Raw genomic sequence first — 19,998 nt, 5'->3', positions numbered from 1 at the left:
GGTGACCCTTAATTAAAGGAATAAATGAATAATTTTTTTTCACATCGAATTCTAGTAATTTTTTTTAAAAAAATAAAATAATAGATCCTATTTTTTTGTCTGAGACAGAGAACCTTTTTCTACCGCCACTACAGAAAAACAAAACCCTCGTAATGATTAAAGTTGGTTTTTTTTTAAGTAGTTACCATTAAGACTAAAATGAAAAAAGGGAATTAAAATGTTCAAATAAAATATTCCAGTAAATAAAAAATTGAAATCACTTCACATGATAATGAAAACAAGAATGTCAAATTTCTTCCCTTTTATGTCCCTATAATTCACAACCTAATTGGAATAACTTCGGGAAAGTGTTTGATTTCTTCGTCTGATTCCCATGTTAACTTCTTAGGTGACAAACCTTTCCAGATCATTTTAGTTAAAGGGATTTCATTCCCTCTTTTGGGCATATATCCTTGTTTCATTTTTAACTACAGATAAAAAATTCATATGGTGATTATATACCTCAAACTTCACTCCATACCAGTAATAAAACTACTATTGCTAACATTAAGTCATTGGTCATGTAGTTATATTCATATGGCCGAAGTTTATTTAATATCAAAGGGCATCCTAGGCCTTTCTTAAATGCGTCACAATACAAAGTTATACTTAGAATAACGGACATCAAATCAATAGGTGCTTTGCAGCGATGGAATTAGGGGGGGGGGGGGGAATTGACCGATACTTGCTAAATAAAAATCCACATTTTCTGTCTAAAATTAATATGATGTAATGACTCATCCACTTGCAATGAAACTGACAAAATTCTCATTTCCTAGCCTTAAGTCAATACAATTTTTTGTCCAATTTAGTGTTATTCTGGGATCAATTTCTCCATAAGCGACCCCGCTGCTTCTGTTCTTGCATTCTCCTGAGTCATTTGGAAACATCCAGAACGAAAAGGTTAATTGAACAGCACAAGATCAATGAAGCTATAGGAGACAATGCTAGTACCACACTCTTTTCAATACTCTATTAATGAGTGAGATCCCATGCTGACCCACTAAATAACCTGGACCTACTCAGTGGCATCGGCATGAGATTTCACCCAAATAATAAAGGATGCTAAAAAGAGCGTCAGAGAGTATGTTGCTAGCAATAATATAGAATAAAATAGATCTATTGACAGAATTTCATCATGTATTAATAAGGAATAAATATACTGCCTCAACAAATAGAATCAACTTCGCATCCAATGTCCAAGGAAGGAGGCCTTTGAGGCTTGTAACATCTAGTACATACTAATTCAATGCAAACAAATCCACAAATGAAATTGATTTGACACTTGGAAAAAAGTTCCCATATAACATTTGTCAGACACCCATGCTAGTGTCTCTGATCTCTCACATTGCCCTTTTTGGTATTCGCCCATTTACATACGTGGATAAGAACAGAAAGAAAATTGCAACACCAGTTTAATTCCCATATCCATTCCAAGACAGTTCCTCACACCATATCTACCTCATGCCATCCCAGAGAGGAACAAAAAAAACAGGGAACAGAATCTATAATAAAGAGAAGCAAAGAGGAAGGAGAGAGAACATGGCATACTCAACATACAGGAAAGGCAGAAAGATTTAAAAATTAAATTAAAAAAAAAAACTTTTTATTTACACACATAATAATTAGACCAGAGATGTATAAATAATGTTTAACAAAAATCCATCTTCAAGTTCTGTAAAGCTTAAAAGTACCAAACTTCAAATGTTACCTCTGATGATCTTTGGAACGCCTAATGAATTCAGACGGAATCTCACACCCCTGGTAAGATGCCAGCACTGGTCTTATATCAGCTGGACTACTACGGGCAACAACTGCACATAGAAAATGAAGGAGGCAATACAATTTGTGCAAGTATAAAATGTCACAGAAAGAATTTCAAACATAAATTCATTGTTTGAACATATCTTATGGGAGAGCTTACACTCAAGAAATGGTATAAAATCTAAAAGAGCTGTGTCATCTTTATCATGCTGCTGCCATGGCTTAATAGGGACACAGTTCTCAGATTGAAGGCAACCTTCCAAAGCATGGCCACTTAAATAGAGAACTTTTGCTGGATTTCTGTTTAGCTTTGAAAGATCCTGCCATGTAAGGTGAACAAAAGGAGAACATCTGAAACACCACTACAGTCCAATAGTCTCAAAATAAAGTAACAAGATTGAACAAGCAACACTATACTGTAAGTTTATTATCTTCTTCTTTAAAAAAAAAAAAACCACTCCCCGTTAAACCCGACCAGCGAGTGTAGGGTGGAAGAAATCCTTGTACGCAGCCTTACCCTTGCTAATTCAAGTCAAATTATTATTCACTAATACATCACAATCCATTATTCTTGTTAGAAATAGTATAGAAATAGTATTGTATTTTATTATTATTATTTTATTATTCTAGAAGGTTAATTAGGCTTAGCCCATTAGGTCATTTAACCTATGAAGCACCGATACATAAATATAAAAAAATTCGACATATTTGATATGCGTCCTGACCGATTCGCTTCCGATACGGATATTGCCGTATCAGATTGGGCAAAGGGTGACGATACGGTCAAAGGGTGGCGTGAACGGCGAACGACTTGCAGCTGCAGCAGTGGCGTGGATGGCGCAGTGGGGAAAGAGACGAGGTGGTATGCGCGGTGGCAAGATGGTGTGGTGGCTGCGGAGCGAAGTGATGGTGATGATTCCGGCGATGGTGGCACAATCACCAGTGACAAGCGACCAGATCTATGATAAGAACATTCCACCATGGAATATTTGGTTTGCTGCACTTTGTATCTCCGTCGAACAAGAGATATGAAGATAAAGATATAAGATGTAGAAAGATTAAAAAATGACAAAAAAAAAAAAAAAGCAAGCTAAGGTTTATGGTGGGGTCCAAACCAAGAATATGGAAGAAGATTCTAGAAGGAAAAGCAAAAATGTAAAGGTAAAGATGCTAAAGGTGCTGCTTGTTTATGTTGACTTTTTATATTAATATTTTTTTTTATTATAAAAGAAATAACTTTATTATTTTCTTATAAAAAAAAACCAGCCAGTGATTAATGGGCTAAATAATGTGACTAAGTCCACATTTTGGGTTTTTGAAAAGAAATCACACAATCAACCCCAAATATCACATCTTGAAATTTGACACGGTTTAACTGCGTGTGGATAATCTATTATTTGTTGTTATGATTTTTATTTTATTTATTTTTTTAATGTGAAATACATTCTTTATACTAAAATATTATTTAATACTAAGACGTATCAGAACGTATCGAAAATATTAGTCTTTTTGAAGTAACGCATCGACGTCCCGTATCGGGAACGTATCGAAAACACCGTGTCGGTATCGGTGCTTCATAGCATTTAACCTCTTTAAATAGAAGACTCTTGTACAGTTTTATACATTGTTGAATACAATACATCCATACTCTTGAGTTGGTACCAGAGCTTGTGTTCTAGGATTCCGCAGACAAAAAAAAAAAAATTGTGATCACTATTCATCGCAGTACTGTTCACGGTACTATTTATCACCGGAAACACTGTTCTGGCATCCTTGCTCGTTTTTGTCTCCTCTTTTCAGAACTGGTCTCCGTTCGTTGTTTTTACATTTGATTTGTGATGGAGGGCTCAAATAATGCGCTCAAAAACACTAGCGGCGTCATTCCAATACTATCCCATCCATTACAACGATGAAACTGACAGGATCTACTACTTACAAGACCTGGTCTACCTCCGTTAAGATCTAATTTACTTGTCGGGGACACGGGAAAATTCTCACGACCAAGTCTACCGATATTCCAAAGGATCAGATATCTCGATGGAAAAAGATTGATGCATAACTGCTAAGTATCCTTTGGCAATCAATTGATCCGGCAGTTATAGACATTTTCATCCCCTTAGAGACCTGCTATGACGTATGGGAGGAAGCCAAAAACCTCTACACCAAAGACACTCGGCAGCTTTATTCTAGTGTTTCTCAGATAATGGAATTGCGAAAATTACCAGATGCTCGAATGGAGACTTATATTGGTAAGATTCGCTCTTTGATGCAGGAATTCTTAGCTATGTTACCTCATGTTGCATATGCCTCTACGTACAAGAAGCAGGTGGAGCGCTTCTTTATGGTCGTAACCCTTTCCAACCTTTCAGAGGAGTTAGAAAGTGTTCGTGAGAATACTCTAACCAGTGCTGAGACTTCTAGCCTGTCACAAACTTTCCAGCGCCTTCTAAATCGTAAGGATAAATCAGCAGCACCCATACATGTGTCAGCCACTGATTCAACTGCATTTATTTCTCGTGCCAATGATTTCAATTGGAACAGTGACCGCGGACGCGGCCGTGGACAGGGCGGCCACGAACAGAGGCCTTGTTGCAATTATTGCTAGAACCTAGGACATTTTGAAGAACGTTTCTATAAGAAGTATCCTCACTTGAAGCCACCAACGGTTAACTTTACTCAGACTGATGCTACACCACCTTCTACTGGATTAGTAACTTTTTCGAGTGCCGACTATGAGGCACTTCTTAGGAAGGTTTCTTCCCAGCCTCCTACTCAAGACACTGGTAATCATGTTGCTTGTCTTTCTCAATCATCTCTTGGACCTTGGATAATAGACTTAGGTGCTGCTAATCACCTTTGTGGTAAAAAGGATCTCTTTACTTCACTTTCTTATTCTAATAATCTACCTTCTATTACTCTTGCTAATGGCACTAAGGCCCCTACTGGTGGAATTGGGCAAGCCAACGCAACTCCCTTTTTTGACTTTAACCTCTATTTATTATATACCTGGCATTCCCTTCAATTTAATCTCTGTTAGCCAGTTGCACTATTATCTTCTCTAAACAATCTTTTTCTATGCAAGATCTAGATACAGGGAAGACGATTGGAGCAAGCAGTGAGTCACGAGGTCTCTATTATCTGACTGCACCACCTTCTCCAGTGGCGTGCTCTCTCACAGTCTCCTGAACTAATCCACAATCGTCTGGGTCATCCAAGTCTTTCCCAACTTCCAACATATGGTTCCTTTTTTATCCAGTCTTAAATCTTTAAGTTGTCAGTCTTGTCAGCAAGGAAACCACACTCGTTCCTGCTTTGCTAATAGAGTCAATAAAAAAAATGATGCTCCTTTTTCTATTGTTCATTCTGATCTTTGGGGTCCGAGTCGAACTATGTCTGTCTTGGGTTTTCCGTATTTTGTAACCTTTATTGAAGATTTCTCCCGTTGTGTTTGGGTTTATTTAATGAAAAACCGTTTTAAATTATTTTCAATTTATCAAAAAATTTGTGCTGAGATAGATACTCAATTTGACGCTTCTATTCAAATCTTGCGCAGTGATAATGTAAAAGAGTATGTGTCTCTTGAATTTTCTAATTTTTTGGAGAAACATGGGACGTTACACCGGACCACCTGTCTGCACACTCCACAACAAAATGGAGTAGCCGAGCGTAGAAATAGACATCTGGTTGAAACTGCACGTACCCTTCTAATTCATATGAATGTTCCACTCTGTTTTTGGGCAAATGCTATTATCACCTCTTGCTTTCTCATCAATCACATGCTCTCTTTCGTGCTAAATAATGAAGTTCAACATAGCGTATTATTTTCAGGAGCGTCTTCCTATCCTCTGCCTCCACATGTATTTGGATGTACTTGCTTTGTTCATGATCTGACTCCAGGAAAAGACAAATTAACATCCAAAGCCTTCAAGTGTATTTTCCTTGGATATACTCATTTTCAAAAGGGGTATCAGTGCTACTCTCCTGACCTCAAGCGTTATATTTTTCCACTAATGTCACTTTTCTTGATCAACAACCTTTTCATTCTATCCAGTCTCATATATCACAAGTTGATCAGGTTCTTCATGTTCCTTTTCCTGAATTGTCTTTACCAGCTGCAGATGACTCTATCCCAGAGGAGCGACCCCTTACCTCCATCCCCGAGGACTGCCTTTTTCTCACCTATCAGCGTCGTCATACTGCGCCTCCTGCAGACTTGACCCTTGCTGATTTATCGCCTTCTCCTGTCAACTCTTCCTCTTCGGATCCTCCATCAGAGATTACTCCCATTGCCCTTCGCAAAGGTATTCGGTCCACTCGTATCCCTCATCCACTTTACAGTTTCTTGAATTATGATAAACTTTCTTCACAGTATTTTACTTTTGTTTCTAGTATTTCGTCTGTTTCCTTCCTAAGACCACAGGTGAAGCACTATCTCATCCGGGTTGGGGCCAAGCGATGATTGACGAAACGACAACACTTCACTCCAATGGCACATGAGATCTTGTTTGTGCTCCTCCCAGGAAGTCAGTTGTCTGTTGTGGATAGGTATTCACAGTCAAAGTTGGTTCTGATGTCACTGTTGATCGCCTCAAAGCTCGATTAGTGACCAAGGGATACACTCAGATTTTTGATCTTGACTATGGGGATACTTTTCCTCTTGTTACCAAGACGACCTCTGTTCACCTGCTTCTTGCACTTGTTGTGCCATTCATCACTGGCCCCTTCTTCAGCTTGATATCAAAAATGCTTTCTTACAGTGTGACTTGCAAGAGGGAGTATATATGGAGCAACCACCAGGTTTTGTTGATCAGGGGGAGAGTTCTGAAATGGTATGTAAGCTTCGTAAATTTTGATATAGCCTGAAGCAGTCTCCTCGGGCCTAGTTTAGTCGCTTTGGTTCCGATGTTCAATCGTTCGGTTTAACCCGAAGTAAAGCCGATCATTCTGTCTTCTATTGGCATAGCTCTTTTGGCCAGCATCTATCTCCTGGTCTATGTTGATGCCATCATTATTACTGGCAGCGATCGAGATGGGATTGATCAGTTGAAGAAGTACTTATTCAAACAGTTTCAGACCAAAGATCTTGGCAAACTTCGATATTTCTTAGGAATTGAAGTGGCACAGTCTAGGCAGGGCATTTCCATTTGTCAGAGAAGTATGCACTAGATATCCTAGATGAGACTGGTATGATACACATATGGATCCTAATGTTAAGCTATTACCCGGACAAAGGGAGTCATTGGCAGACCCTGGTCATTACCGCTAACTAGTTGGAAAATTGAACTATCTTACTGAAACAAAGACGAACATCTCTTTTGCAGTTGGTATGGCAAGTCAATTCCTTGACTCTCCTTGTGACTCTCATTGGGATGCAATTATCAGGATTCTACGATATAGCAAAAAAGCATTAGGAAGAGGTTTATTATACACAAATAAAGGGAATGCAGAGGTGTCTACCTATTCAGATGCTGACTGGGCAGGTTCTCCTTCAGACAGACGATCCACCTCGCGGTATTGTATTCTCCTTGGAGGAAATTTGGTCTCATGGAAGAGTAAGAAGCAAACGGTGGTCGTCAGGTCAAGAGGCAATGGGAAATGCAACCTGTGATTTCATCTGGTTGAAACAATTGCTTAAGGAACTACATCTCTGTGAACAACGGCCAATGAAACTCATTTGTGACAATCAAGCCGCATTGCACATATCCTCTAATCCAGTCTTTCATGAGGACCAAACATATAGAAATTGAGTGTCACTTTGTTAGAGAGAATATTCAATCAGGAGAGATCGAGACAGCCTTTGTCAATTCCAGTTATCAACTTGCAGATGTTTTCACCAAGACTCTTAGATATCCCTGAATAGATCATATATGTAACAAGCTGGGAACTTAAGATATATACACACCAGCTTGAGGAGGAGTGTTAAAAATAGTATAAAAATAGTATTGTATTTTATTATTATTATTTTATTATTTTAGAAGGTTATGTGGGTTTAGCCCATTAGGTCATTTAATCTCTTTAAATAGAGGACTCTTGTATATTTTTATACACAATTGAATACAATACATTCATACTCTTAAGTATTCTTTACTATTTACTGTTGTTTACTATTTAATCTATTATTGCCCCTGAAAATCGAGTTTGTGTCATGCTCATGCATTCAAAATTCAAGGTGAAGACTAAATTACATTGGGACTTCATTATACTAATTTTCGTGAAGCCACACCCAAGAAAGAACAATAAGAAGACGAGTATAATCTGAGAGAATAACACAAGAACATGAACTCAAACCTACTCTGAAATGTTTCCCATCCTGATACTTGGTAGCTGGCCTGGATAGCCTATATCTTATGCAATGCTTGGTATCCAGCCTATCCAAAACGGGGTCCACAAACTGCAGAAATCAACAAAAGCAGCAATATATGAATGAATATTCATAATAAGAAAATAAGTATTCATTCAGAAAAGGGCGAAAGAAAGACAGATTACCTCTTTTTGTTCGTCAGTATACACAACAATTTCATAAAACTGAGCTAGATGTTCCAAGAAAGCATCAACACCAGGTCTCTTAAATGTCTGCCAGCCTGTATCTCGCTTTACATATCAAATAGAAATATAAAATACTCAACATTATCCACAGAAATCTCTAATAAATAAGCACTCCTGAACCACTAAGAGGTCAAACACTTTTGTGTGACACAGAGAAATTTGTTAATAAATATGACATTACAAATAACATTGTTCATTTAGAAGATATTTCATCTTTTCTCTACCAAAATAAGTACGTTGCGTAATTTACATATGAAGCCTTACCGTCCAGACATAGTGAATCAATGTCTCATTGAGATCTAGAACAAGTGTAAACACATGTTTCTCCTGAGGAAGCAAATCTGGAAGGAGCTTGTCTGTGTACGGTTCAGTATAATTCTAAAATGAAGCAAGAAGAGCAAACTATTAAATAAAGGTTCTCATTAATTAAAAAACAGATCAAAAGCAAAAGTCAGAAGAAAAAGTATGCACATACCTGAATTTGTTCTTCAATTAGCCTTCTTGCATCCAAATAAAGCTCCATTGCTTTAACAGGCACTGAGATATTACATACTAACGCATCAGCATGCTGTTAATAATAAACAAATAATTAATAAAACTAATAAGGAGTTTAGCACAAAACAAAGCATTGTCAAGGAAAGCCAAAAGAATCGCCAATTTAGAGGATCGCCTATCATTTTTTACATTAAAAGAATAGCAGAAATACAAGAAAGAATTGAGTCTCAAACATTATAAAAATTGTGGATAGGAGTGTTGTCAAGGAAGATTGATGATAAAGCCCAGGGAAAGCCAATCTAAAATAGGATTTCCCGATCAACAGTCCTCCCAAAAGTTGACATGAGAACCATTACCTACCTACCTTAACAGAAAGCAAAGACTTAAAGGTAGCATAAAAAGAGAATTAGCTACATTACACTCAGATAATTGAAATGTACTTATAATAAAGTACCTAAAAGCTATAAATTTCAAGATAATCATATAAATATTTTGAACTCCGTTTTGTGCTTGGGTGTATGTGCGGGGGAAGGAGGGAGAGCTTGTTCTATTGCTTATGCAGTACAGAAATAAAAGTCCCACAAAACAGCAAGACTCTCCTTCTTTTGAGAATGCTTAGAGCTAATTGTTCTCAAGTTAAGTACTTATATATATATATATATATATATATATATCCTCAACAACATCGTCAACAGCCACAATCAAACCTTATTCTATAAGGCCAGGTTGGTTGCAAGGATCACTGACACCAGCGGGCTCTATAAAAAATTAAACATTTTAGCAAAACTATTTAGAGCAAAGCCTTTTACATTTTATTTTATTTTTCCTAAAGTTTCCTTCAGTCGTCCTCTACCCCTTTTATTCGCACTATTTTTCATTTCATCCATAGTTATTAATGCCGCTCTATAGTGCTCCGGTTGCTCAAAGCAAAAGGTCCCTGCGATTCCCACTATGTGAAGCTACAATTTGCCCTAGCGGCCACGATAGCTGCCGAAATTGCAGAAAATCGTGATGAACAAGGGTGGAACCCCTTTTTTGCCTGTGGTTCTAGGGTTCCAACAATCAGATTTTATAAGCAGTTTGGTCTTTTTGCAATTTTTATCATCCCTTCACATGTCTCCTGCGCAAGTTCACAACTCACTCAAAATCGAAACCCTACAACCCCAACTCACAACAATCCACCAATAGACAACGCTACCACTGTCGTCGACCCTCCCGATCTAGGCACAAGCGACCGGACCCTTTTCTAGCATCAATCCTTTTGGCGACTGGAGTTTAAGACAAAAATGAAAACCTTTTCTTGCACATGTGCTATTCTAATTAGTTCCGTTTAGAAATATAACATAAAATATATCAATTCATCTATTTTTACTTAACAACTTAAACTTTTGGGTTAATTGGTTCTTGACATAGTATTAGAGTTTTTGTGACAAAGCGGTCCAGAGTTCAATCCATGCTGCCCCTATTTGTACTAATAATCTTTCAGTAAATATTTTGAAATTTCTTAGCACAGATAGGTGGATCTGTGCATTTTCTACCCTTCAAGTCTAACACGGAGGTGTGTAAGAACTAAGAAATATAATATGAAATCATTAATCTACCTTCACCCAAAAGTTTAAGCTTTTGGTTTAAATTACTTCCGTTGCTGAGTTCCATAAAATTCGAAACTCTACATTAACTAATTTTTCCGTTAACCTTCTCTCACTAGTTTCTTTTGTTGCATCTCGGGAAACTGTTTGTCGTCATCTCTTTGTCTTGTCGTCTCTCCGGCAACTTTCTCTGATTTCCCGCTGCTATGTTGTCATTTTGGAAGCAGGCTAGCATTCTAACTTTTCTAGCACCTTTTATTCTAGCATGCCCACACTCTTCTCTCATTAGATCTAGCCCTTTATGTCATTGTTTGTCTCTTTTTCGATGCCAACTTAGCATTGAGAGAAAGAAAATTGGAAGTTGCACTCTAGTCTTATCAAATTGCCCTAGTTGCTGCCTGACCTCGTCAGTCTTTGTCCAATATGCAATTTGGCCTTGTCAGTCTTTGTCTCAGTTACTTCGTAGGGCCGTTGGATTATCACAATTCCAATATGGCCCCGTCGGACTTTCTCCTGGACATTCTTTGGTAGAGTCTCCTAAGTTTTTGAATGGTTGAAGCTTTTGAATGTTGTTCTTGATTAACTTGGAGAAGTTTTAGTTCATGCTATGTATACTTGCTTGCCACGACATTTCTGCTTTTGGTGATTCAGGGAAAATCCCTTCTTCCTTGATTACACAATATTTCAGCTAGCTCTTCAAGCTGATGATCAATCCAGCCATCTTGCATCGTTGCCTTTCCAACAATTTTCATCCCTCGAACATCTGCAACATACCTGAGTTGACTTGGCAACCATGTTTGTGGAGGCCAAGTCAATTAGCTATTTTTTTCATTTTCAAATGTATATTTGTAATAAGCTTAAGCTTAGTAAGCTTTATCTTAAGGGGGGTGTTAGAATATCTAGATGATATTGTACAATATTAATATTATGTCTTAATATCATTTAGAGTATTATAGAGGATTTCTTACGATCAGTTTCCCTATTTCCTTTTATTTCATTATTTGTTTCCTTATTTTAGGAGTCCCCTATTTAATATAAATAGGGATTAGTGCTTTGTCCTTCGTAATCACTCAATCACCGCAAAACACATATATTTAGTCTTTATCATTCTCTCAATCTTTTCTCCTCCATTTAAGCCTAAAACCCTATTATTTCAACAGTTCCTTTTGAGAATTTGAATTTGAATAAGGAATATTGTAATCGATAGTATTAGATCCTTTCAATGACAATATTCGGAAGACTTCAATGAAGTTTTGTTGCGTCCTTTATGTTCCTTATATGAATCAATGTCTATATTTTTGAGCATTTACATGTGTAGTAATCTATAGAACAAGTTCATGCATAGGACTTCGTTGTTACTCCATACCACTACCAGCTATAGGGCTACAACATTTTTGAGGGTCGACTGCTACCCATGTTCAATAACTATGACTTGATCTAATTTCTCACTTTTAGGCGCTATTCATCTTCTACTGAGTTATCTAGTCTCTGTAGCCTCTATTGTCCTTCTTTTCAATGGAGCTTAAAATTTCCCTCCCTGCCCACACAAAAAGTAGGCAAACATGCACTTATCACACACAATTGCAAAGTTTCAACTGGCTAATTTCTCATGGAAAAAAAAAAAAAGAATGCGGGCTTATAATTGTTATCATTGGACAGTTCCAACTCTACAACATGCAAATTAGGTGTATCTGAAAATTTCGATTAATTAACTATATCAGAAAAGTATTTGCAGCTAATATTTACCCAAATGGCATTTTGTCTATGGAACCCACGTTGTGGCATTTTAACAGTACATTTGATGAACAAAATTAAAAAGAAAATCGGGCTTATCCAGAAACAGGGCCACTTTACAGAACCACAAAAAATAAATGTAGAAGCCATCCAAATCACCAATTCATCCATTCCATTCATATAACAGCAACACTCCAAGTAAAGAGAAAGGGACCACATAAAGACAAGAGAAGACAAGTAGTGTACATAATATAGTGCAGGAAACTGACCTGTCATTGCTGTTGAGTATAGCAACCCTTGAAATTTCTGCACAAAATATAGACTAGAGCATGTCACTCTATTAATTTTGGGGCCTATAAAGACATAGGCTAAAGAAACAATTGTAATATACAATATCAATTATCAAAAAGGGGTAGAGTCAAAACTAAGAAAAAGTAGAGGACCCCCGAAGACGAGAGATCCTAGTCCAAGGACAGGGGGTTTGTTAAAACTTACTAAAACCATCCATCATAACATTAGTTCTCAAATTCACTATAACAATGTAGAAGCTTGAAACACAATCTAGCAAACTAAAACCAAGAACAATGGTCAGGCACTCTCAATTACATTTTCTTTTTCTCTACGAGAAGAAGATCAGCTATATGCTACTCAACCCTAAACAGATGTAAATTTAGCCTGATACTGTTTTAACACCAAGGGCATTTTTAAGTAGCAACTTCAAAATCAATACATTATCTTCATACGGGAAAAAAAAAAAAGTAGAATGGACACAAGTTGATGAAATAGGGCACAAAGTAACATTCCAAATATTGTCAAACAAGGAAAACAACATTCCAAGAGTCATTTCAAATACCAAACTTATAAACCCCTATCATTTGGATTAAATTTACAAATCAACAATGTTGAAAACAAAAACAAAAAATTAGCAAAGAAGAATGAATGTCAAGGAAGCTTCAAAGTACTTAGTACTCACATCGAGGGCAGTAGCTCCATCACCAGCACCGTACTTAGCTGACTCACGGAAATACCTCGTTTTGTCATCTATTTCATCCAAACTGTAGGCTGCAAAATAAGTTCCAAATGATTTGCAGAATAGAACCAGTACACATTAAAAAAAATCTCCATTTTTATTCAATTCCATTTCAATTTAATTCAATAGCAACACTTATCATTAAAAATAAAAATAAAAAGGAAGAGGACATTTTTAATCATTTCGAAATCAATTTGATTCAGTAGCAATACCAAGCACATCAACAAATATTAAAACCGAAACAGTTTTAATCCTTTCAAAATCAACACTAAGCACATAAAATGGCCGCTCCGAATTTATTTATAGAAAAATTATATACCTAATAAACAAATTAGTTCCACATACATATACGTTAAAAATGGCTGCAAAATAAGTTCCAAATGAAATGCAGAATAGAACCAGTACACATTAAAAAAAAAAAGTTCATTTCTAATCATTTCCAAATCAACTTGATTCAATAGAAACTCTAAGCACATTAAAATAAAAAAATAAAAAATAAAATTTATTGAACATCACCGAATCAATCTGATTCAATAGCAACGCCAAGTATATCAAAAAGGCTGCTCCGAATTCAAAAGTTTTATTAAAAAAATAAATCAAATTTTTTTACGATCCCCAATAACAAAATTAAACCCCACAAAATATCAAACCATTGATCCCAAAATGGCTACTCTAAAGTTATTACGAAGAGCGAGATAGTAACAAGAGAGAGAGAGAGAGAGAGAGAGAGAAAACCAAACCGTAAGTGGCGTAACCGGCAGTGGCGGTGGCTCCGGTGAGTGCGGCGACGAAAGCGTACTTGAGGAAGTTCCACCGGCTCGACGGCGCAGCGGACGGCTCGGCGAGAGAAGCCGAAGCCGAAGCCGAATTCGAATTGGTGCAGAGGAGGCGTCGACGGTAGCAGTTGGATGCGCAGGAAAGGGCTCGCGATCGAAGAATCCCAAGAGACATTGTTTGATCTGCGTGTGTTCAAAGGGTTCAGGTAGGGTTTAGCATCAGTTCCTGTTTGGAGCTGCGATTTTCTTTGTTATTGAATAACACCAACCCCCGGCTCAATCCGGTTTGGAGCAGATTACTGGGTTTTGAGTTAAGCCGTTTACAAAGATTGACCGGTTCAATCCTGTTTTAGGCCTATTATAGGATTTTGAAAAGTGATTAATCTTAGAAAAAATTATCTTACCTGTACATATAAAAGTAGGCAAAAAAAATTTAAATATTACTTTTTTAATAACAAATTAAGTAAACATAGTCGTTTTGAAATTATTTATAAAAGGATAGCACCCAAACACGTCCACACAGGGCGTGAACGGGTGGAGAGAGACACACTCATATGGGACGTGAGCCATAAGAGATACATGTCCACATGGGGCGTGATCTCGAGGAGAGAGACACGTCCATGTAGGGCGTGAGCCAGGAGAGAGACACCCTAACATGAGGCATGTTCCAGGTGGCAATCCTACCCAATTATGGCGTGAGTGACCCAATTATACTCTATTTATACCCATCTCCTCTTACACTCTTCACAACTCTTCTCACTCGTTATACTTATACTTCTACATTCATTTGCACTTGTTTATTCATATATATTTTTTGTATTTTTCTTTATTATTTTTAAAAATGAGTTCAAATTCTGGTTCTATTCGTGTTGTTCTATATTATAATGGTAGGAAAGAGGAAGGTCATCACGGTGTTGTTTTTGTAGGGGAGAAAGGGCCACTACGTATTAAGCGGAACTCAACCGTTACGGAACTGCATTAGAAAATTCGCCAAAAATTATGTCTTGAAGAAAACCAATTGATCACTCTGGTCACGACAAGAGATTCTCCAAATATTGTCGATGACGAAGACGTAGATATGGTAATGGAAGAATTCTTGAACCAGTCTAGAAATGATTTTTTAGAGTTGTATGTGGATATTGTCAGAGCAGAGGATGTTATGTTACTAATGAGGTCTGTAAGAACCCATACCGTTAATTAAGGAAATTAATTAATTAAATATGAGAATTAGGAAATAATTCCATAATTGACCCCAATAATTATTATAAGGCTTAAATAATTATAGAAAGTGGTTAATAATGCTGAAAGTCGCTTTTCGAACGAAATGCGCAGATATTGGTTCTGCTAGTCAGTATACATGCGTACTGAAAAAGTATCCCGAAAAATTATAATAAGTGCATGATAATTCCTAGAATAATATATAGGACTTGTAAAACGAGTTTCAAGTTAAAATAATGAGAACTGGTGCCAGAAACTGATACTGGCTATGGAAAAGCGCGTACCGGAAAGGTACTCTGAAAAATAAAATAAAAATATGATAATTCTTGTAAAATTGAGTAAGTTAAGAATCCTGAGTTGGGATTAAAATGTTAAGCGTAGCAATTAATGTTATATTTGTGTGTTTAATGCTTAAGTGACTATATATAGGCTTGTTAAGGCACAAAACCCTAGACATTGCTCCATTGGTGAATTTTTTGGGGGCTGAGTGTTGGTTACTGTTCCATTGCTCTTTCTTCACCATTTCTTGAGCAAGTTGCCTCCTTTTGCATTGAGTCTTCTCTTTTCTTCATCCTAAACACTTGGTTGGGATGAGGGTGAGCATTGTGAGTGAAAAGGCAAGCCATTTTCTGGGTTTGGGGACTGTCTTGGGGTACCTTGAGGGCTGACTTGTTGGGTTGAGTGTTGTGAGCCTTGATCATGGCCCTTTGAGGTCCAAGGAGTGATTTTTGGATGCTAGAACCAACCTTTGTGAAGGCATTTTCGTTTTCTGTATAAGTCAAAGTTTGAGGAGCTAATTGTGAGCTCCAAGATGACTCTTTCCTCTGTTTTAAGCTTTGGGGTGAGTTGCCTAACCTTGATCATGGGTTTTAATGTTTTAAAGGTGGTGTCTTTGCATGTAAATGAGTTAAACATGTAACCAACTGTTAGTTAAACCTAAATGAACATAAAAATGCATGCTTTGGCGTTCTGTAAATGATAAAAGTTGGACCTTTGGCTGGATTTTCGCGAAATGCAGAATCTGGGTTCTGTCGCGAAATATCTGGATATTTGGTTGTAAATATCCGGATATTGATATCCGGATATGGGGTCTTCATATATCCGAATATGGATATCCAGATATGCATATCCGGATATGATATGCGGATATCGACATATATCCGGAATTTATGGGTTTTCGATGAACAGTAGGGTGCTGTTCATACAGAGGTCTTGTATGGGTTTGTGGACCCTAGTTTTATTGAAGTGGTACTTCTGTGATAAATTATCTAAGTCAGAACTTAAGTGTTTTATGGCTTGTGACTTTGTGAGAAGCCTAAAGACGTAAACCGTAAAAGGAAAACGTAGTCTTTATGTTTATGCGAATGAGCTGTGTTTATTGATATAATTATTGGTCTAAACAGATTGTGATTGTACTATTTGTGGATGTTGAGCTGTGTGGACTCTTGGCATTGGATTGTGAGCTTGCAAAGTAAGTTTTCGTGTCCTCGGTTTAGCCATTGTTGGTTCCACCATGTCCCATGGGGGGATGGTTATATGCATGATGTTGTTTTCATGATATACTGATTTGTGAAATGTTGTTGAGCTGTTATATGCGAGTGCCTTTATGATATGCATGTGATGTTCCACCTATACGGTAAGCCTGAGTATGTGGTACATACAAGATGGTGAGGCTGTGGGTGAGGTGCATGCGGTATTCCTTGTACTATGTGTGGGTAATAGACGTATTCCTGCATTTCTCTGGCCAGTAGAATAGTTAAACACACATGACATGAATATCTGTTGCACTGCATTGAGTTTTGGAACTTATATTGAATTACTGCTTTTGGAACTTATATTGCACATGTAAGTGAGCTTGGGGTGGAAGATCCTTGAGGACCCCTTGTCTTACTGAGATTTCTGGTTTAGAGATCTCACCCCACGTTTGGGGAATGCTTATTTCAGGTTCAGGTAATGCGGGGGTTGAGACCTTTAGTGGCAGGAGGCCAGAGCTTAGCTGATAGATGTTACATGTTTATGCTGCTTATGTTGATATGCTGTTATGATTGGATGTTGGATCCTATTTACTGTCTTATGCTTTTAGCTTCAGTTTATGAATTTCTCTGTTGAGACTCTGTTGGTTATTCTGTTGATTTGGTGAGCATGGGGATTGTCCATGCCACATAGACTTGATTATGTCTTGTTTTATGTTGGAGTTGTATTAATGTATCAGGATTCTTGTCCGGACTACGTGTAATGGATCCGTGACATAGATACTCACTTTATCTATATTATGAGGTATTTCAGTTAGATGTCTTTTTGCAATTTACATACAGGCGATATTTTATGAAATTGATTAAGTAATCAACTTGGCTAAGTATAATGACGTCATAATTGAAAAGAAAAAGATATTCCGCATTTTTTAATTAAGCGCAGCTTAATACGATGTTATGTTAACAAACCGGGTATACACGGGGTGTTACAAGGTCAGTTGCTTGCAATTCTCCTCGCAATGCATCCTCATCTGCTGCTGCAGCTGTTAACATGTCTGAGAAAGATGAACATGACCCTACCTAGGTTATTGATGACGACTATGATGATGAGGAAAATATCGCAATGGAGATCGTCTTCTTGCAGAATATGCGAGTGCTTCGGACAATGACGAAGAATGTGGCAGGTCCGCTACTCAAATACAGCCATGGCATAATTTGGGAGAGTCTCGAATCGTAGAACATCACGACATGGCCTCGAGTCAAATACCATAACATCCTGAAGGTATGTTAGGAAACAACTTATATGTGCATATATGGTTTTGTTGATGTAATTAATTCTTGTTGTAACTATTATTACTTAGTACATGCAGGTGATGATGTTGTTACTCCTTTTTGGGCTGAAATTCCACATTATACGTATATTGATATGGATCATCCGAGTGAATAAGAATCATATACCCAGAGTTCGGGTTCAATCCAAGGTCTATAGCAATTAGGGGGAAAGTTGTTTGTTAACCAGGAATTTACATCCAAAAAAGAGGCTCAGATGGCAATTAAGTGCAACCTCATGAAGGAGCATCAAGAAGCAATTGTGGTTGAGAGCAAGCCTACAAAGTTAAGCATGAAATGTTGCACACATGAGCAGGAGGGTCAGGGTAATTAAACCAATGTATGCTGAAAATTGGAAGGTTACGAAATGGGGTGGGATCACAATTGCTTGAATGACCATATTTCTCAAGATCACAGACAACTTGATTCTGACGTGATTGCATCACTTGTAGTAGGTACGTTATTTCAGAATATTATGGTATATTTAAAAATTGGTTCATATACCCGTGTTTCTATTAATGTGTATATTACAATTTGTTTGTCAGAGATGATAAAAAAGGAACCATCAGTGTCAATTGCGTTGGTTCAGGAGAGGATCACTCATTCTTATGGATTCAAAATGTCATATAAAAAGGCATGGTATGCGAAGCAGAAAGCAATGACAATGTTGTATGGTGATGGGAGGAATCATATGCATATTTACCCAGGTGGTGTGAATATACGCTTCGTTTTTCACTAGATTTCTTTTATAATATTCGAACAAAGGATTGTTTTGTTGGGGAGGGGGGGCAACTGGTCCCTGGAAAATGCATATTTCATCGCATTTTTTGGACTTTTAGACAATGTTGTGAGGCATTTAATTTTTGCAAACCAGTGATACAAATTGATGACACTCATTTATACAAAAAATACAAGGGAAAGTTGTTGATTGCCACGGCTCAGGATGGACATAATGAATGTTTGCCACTTGCATTTGCCATTGTTGAGGGTGAGACATCGCAAGCTTGGTCATACTTCCTTGCCAATCTTCGCCTGCATGTTACGCAGGCGCAAAATATATGTCTCATTTCAGATTAGCATCCTAGCATATTATCAGCTGTAGAGAATCATCCTGGTTGGCTGCCACCGCATGCGTTTCATGTGTATTGCATTCGACATAAAAAACAGATATTGGGACTTACTTGAGTGACAGAGCTTCGCTGTGCAAAATGCTGCAGAAGAAATGTAGAGAGATGTTAGAGGTTATTTTTAGAGAGAGGGTGTGAATAGGGAAAATGAAAAAAATGGGTATTTATAGGCCAGGTGGAACACGCCCGACGTGTCTCTTTCCTGGCTCGCTCCCCACATAGGCATGTCTTTCTCCTCCAACTCACGTCCCATTTTGGCGTGTCTCTCTCCTCACTCACGCCCCACATGGGCGTGTCTCTCTCCTCCAGCTCTCGTCCCATGTAGGCATGTTTGGGTGCTATACATATACTTGCGTAAATAATTTCAAAACGGTTGTGTTTTCGTAATTTGTTACTAAAAAGCAATATTTAAATTAATTTGCCTATAAAAGTATACGGGGTCTATGTTTATTTTTTTCTCTTTCTTCTCTTCATATGGTTCCAAATGAGTCCCACACACTTTTATATATATATATGAGATAATTTTATTTCTATAATATGATAAACATCATATTCTTTTTAAAAAATACTAAATTTATAGTGTCCATATTTTTAAAGGATTAAAATGAATTTTTTACATATAAGAAAATTTTCGAACCTTATTGTTAGATTTAATATATAGGAAAAGTGTTTATTCTTTTAAATGACACAATTTATATCTTTTCACTCTCACAAAGAGGTGAGACTAGGGGTGTTCGCGGTCTGGATTGGATTGATTTTGGAAGCAAAAACCATCTGATCCAATCTCTTCGGTTTGATCATATAATCATCCATTCGGTTTTGATTTTTTTTCAAATCCGATCCAATCCAATCATATTTTTTTCGGTTTGGATTGGATCG

General features: G+C 37.3%; 1 protein-coding gene across 1 annotated transcript; it reads right to left on the bottom strand.

Annotated features, from left to right (window-relative positions):
* Window positions 1–620: 620 nt before the first annotated feature.
* On the bottom strand, window positions 621–14,232 carry LOC133307620 (mitochondrial import inner membrane translocase subunit TIM50-like). Its single transcript, XM_061508161.1, has 10 exons — window positions 13,938–14,232; window positions 13,141–13,229; window positions 12,437–12,473; window positions 8,825–8,886; window positions 8,614–8,727; window positions 8,290–8,394; window positions 8,096–8,194; window positions 1,964–2,123; window positions 1,751–1,853; window positions 621–910 (listed from the first exon to the last, which is right to left on the bottom strand). Exons 1-10 carry the CDS (start codon window positions 14,146–14,148, stop codon window positions 865–867), a joined length of 1,026 nt encoding a protein of 341 aa, XP_061364145.1. The 5' UTR covers window positions 14,149–14,232; the 3' UTR covers window positions 621–864.
* Between the last annotated feature and the right edge of the window lie 5,766 nt (window positions 14,233–19,998).

This window comes from Gastrolobium bilobum, unplaced genomic scaffold (assembly GCF_033153095.1).
Source record: "Gastrolobium bilobum isolate Gb01-03AN ecotype WA unplaced genomic scaffold, APGP_CSIRO_Gbil_v1 utg4632, whole genome shotgun sequence".
Lineage (NCBI taxonomy): Eukaryota > Viridiplantae > Streptophyta > Magnoliopsida > Fabales > Fabaceae > Gastrolobium > Gastrolobium bilobum.
Note: the sequence above shows the minus strand (reverse complement) of the source record. Positions and strands in the feature narration are given on the sequence as shown.

Bases quoted from the DNA above. Each gene is read 5' to 3' on its own strand.
- LOC133307620 (XM_061508161.1), bottom strand. From the start codon at position 14,148: ATGTCTCTTGGGATTCTTCGATCGCGAGCCCTTTCCTGCGCATCCAAC. The intron at 2,124-8,095 runs GTAGGTTTGAGT...CTTACATGGCAG, and splicing joins AGGATGGGAAACATTTCAGA to GATCTTTCAAAGCTAAACAG. The intron at 1,854-1,963 runs GTAAGCTCTCCC...TTCTATGTGCAG, and splicing joins TTTTATACCATTTCTTGAGT to TTGTTGCCCGTAGTAGTCCA.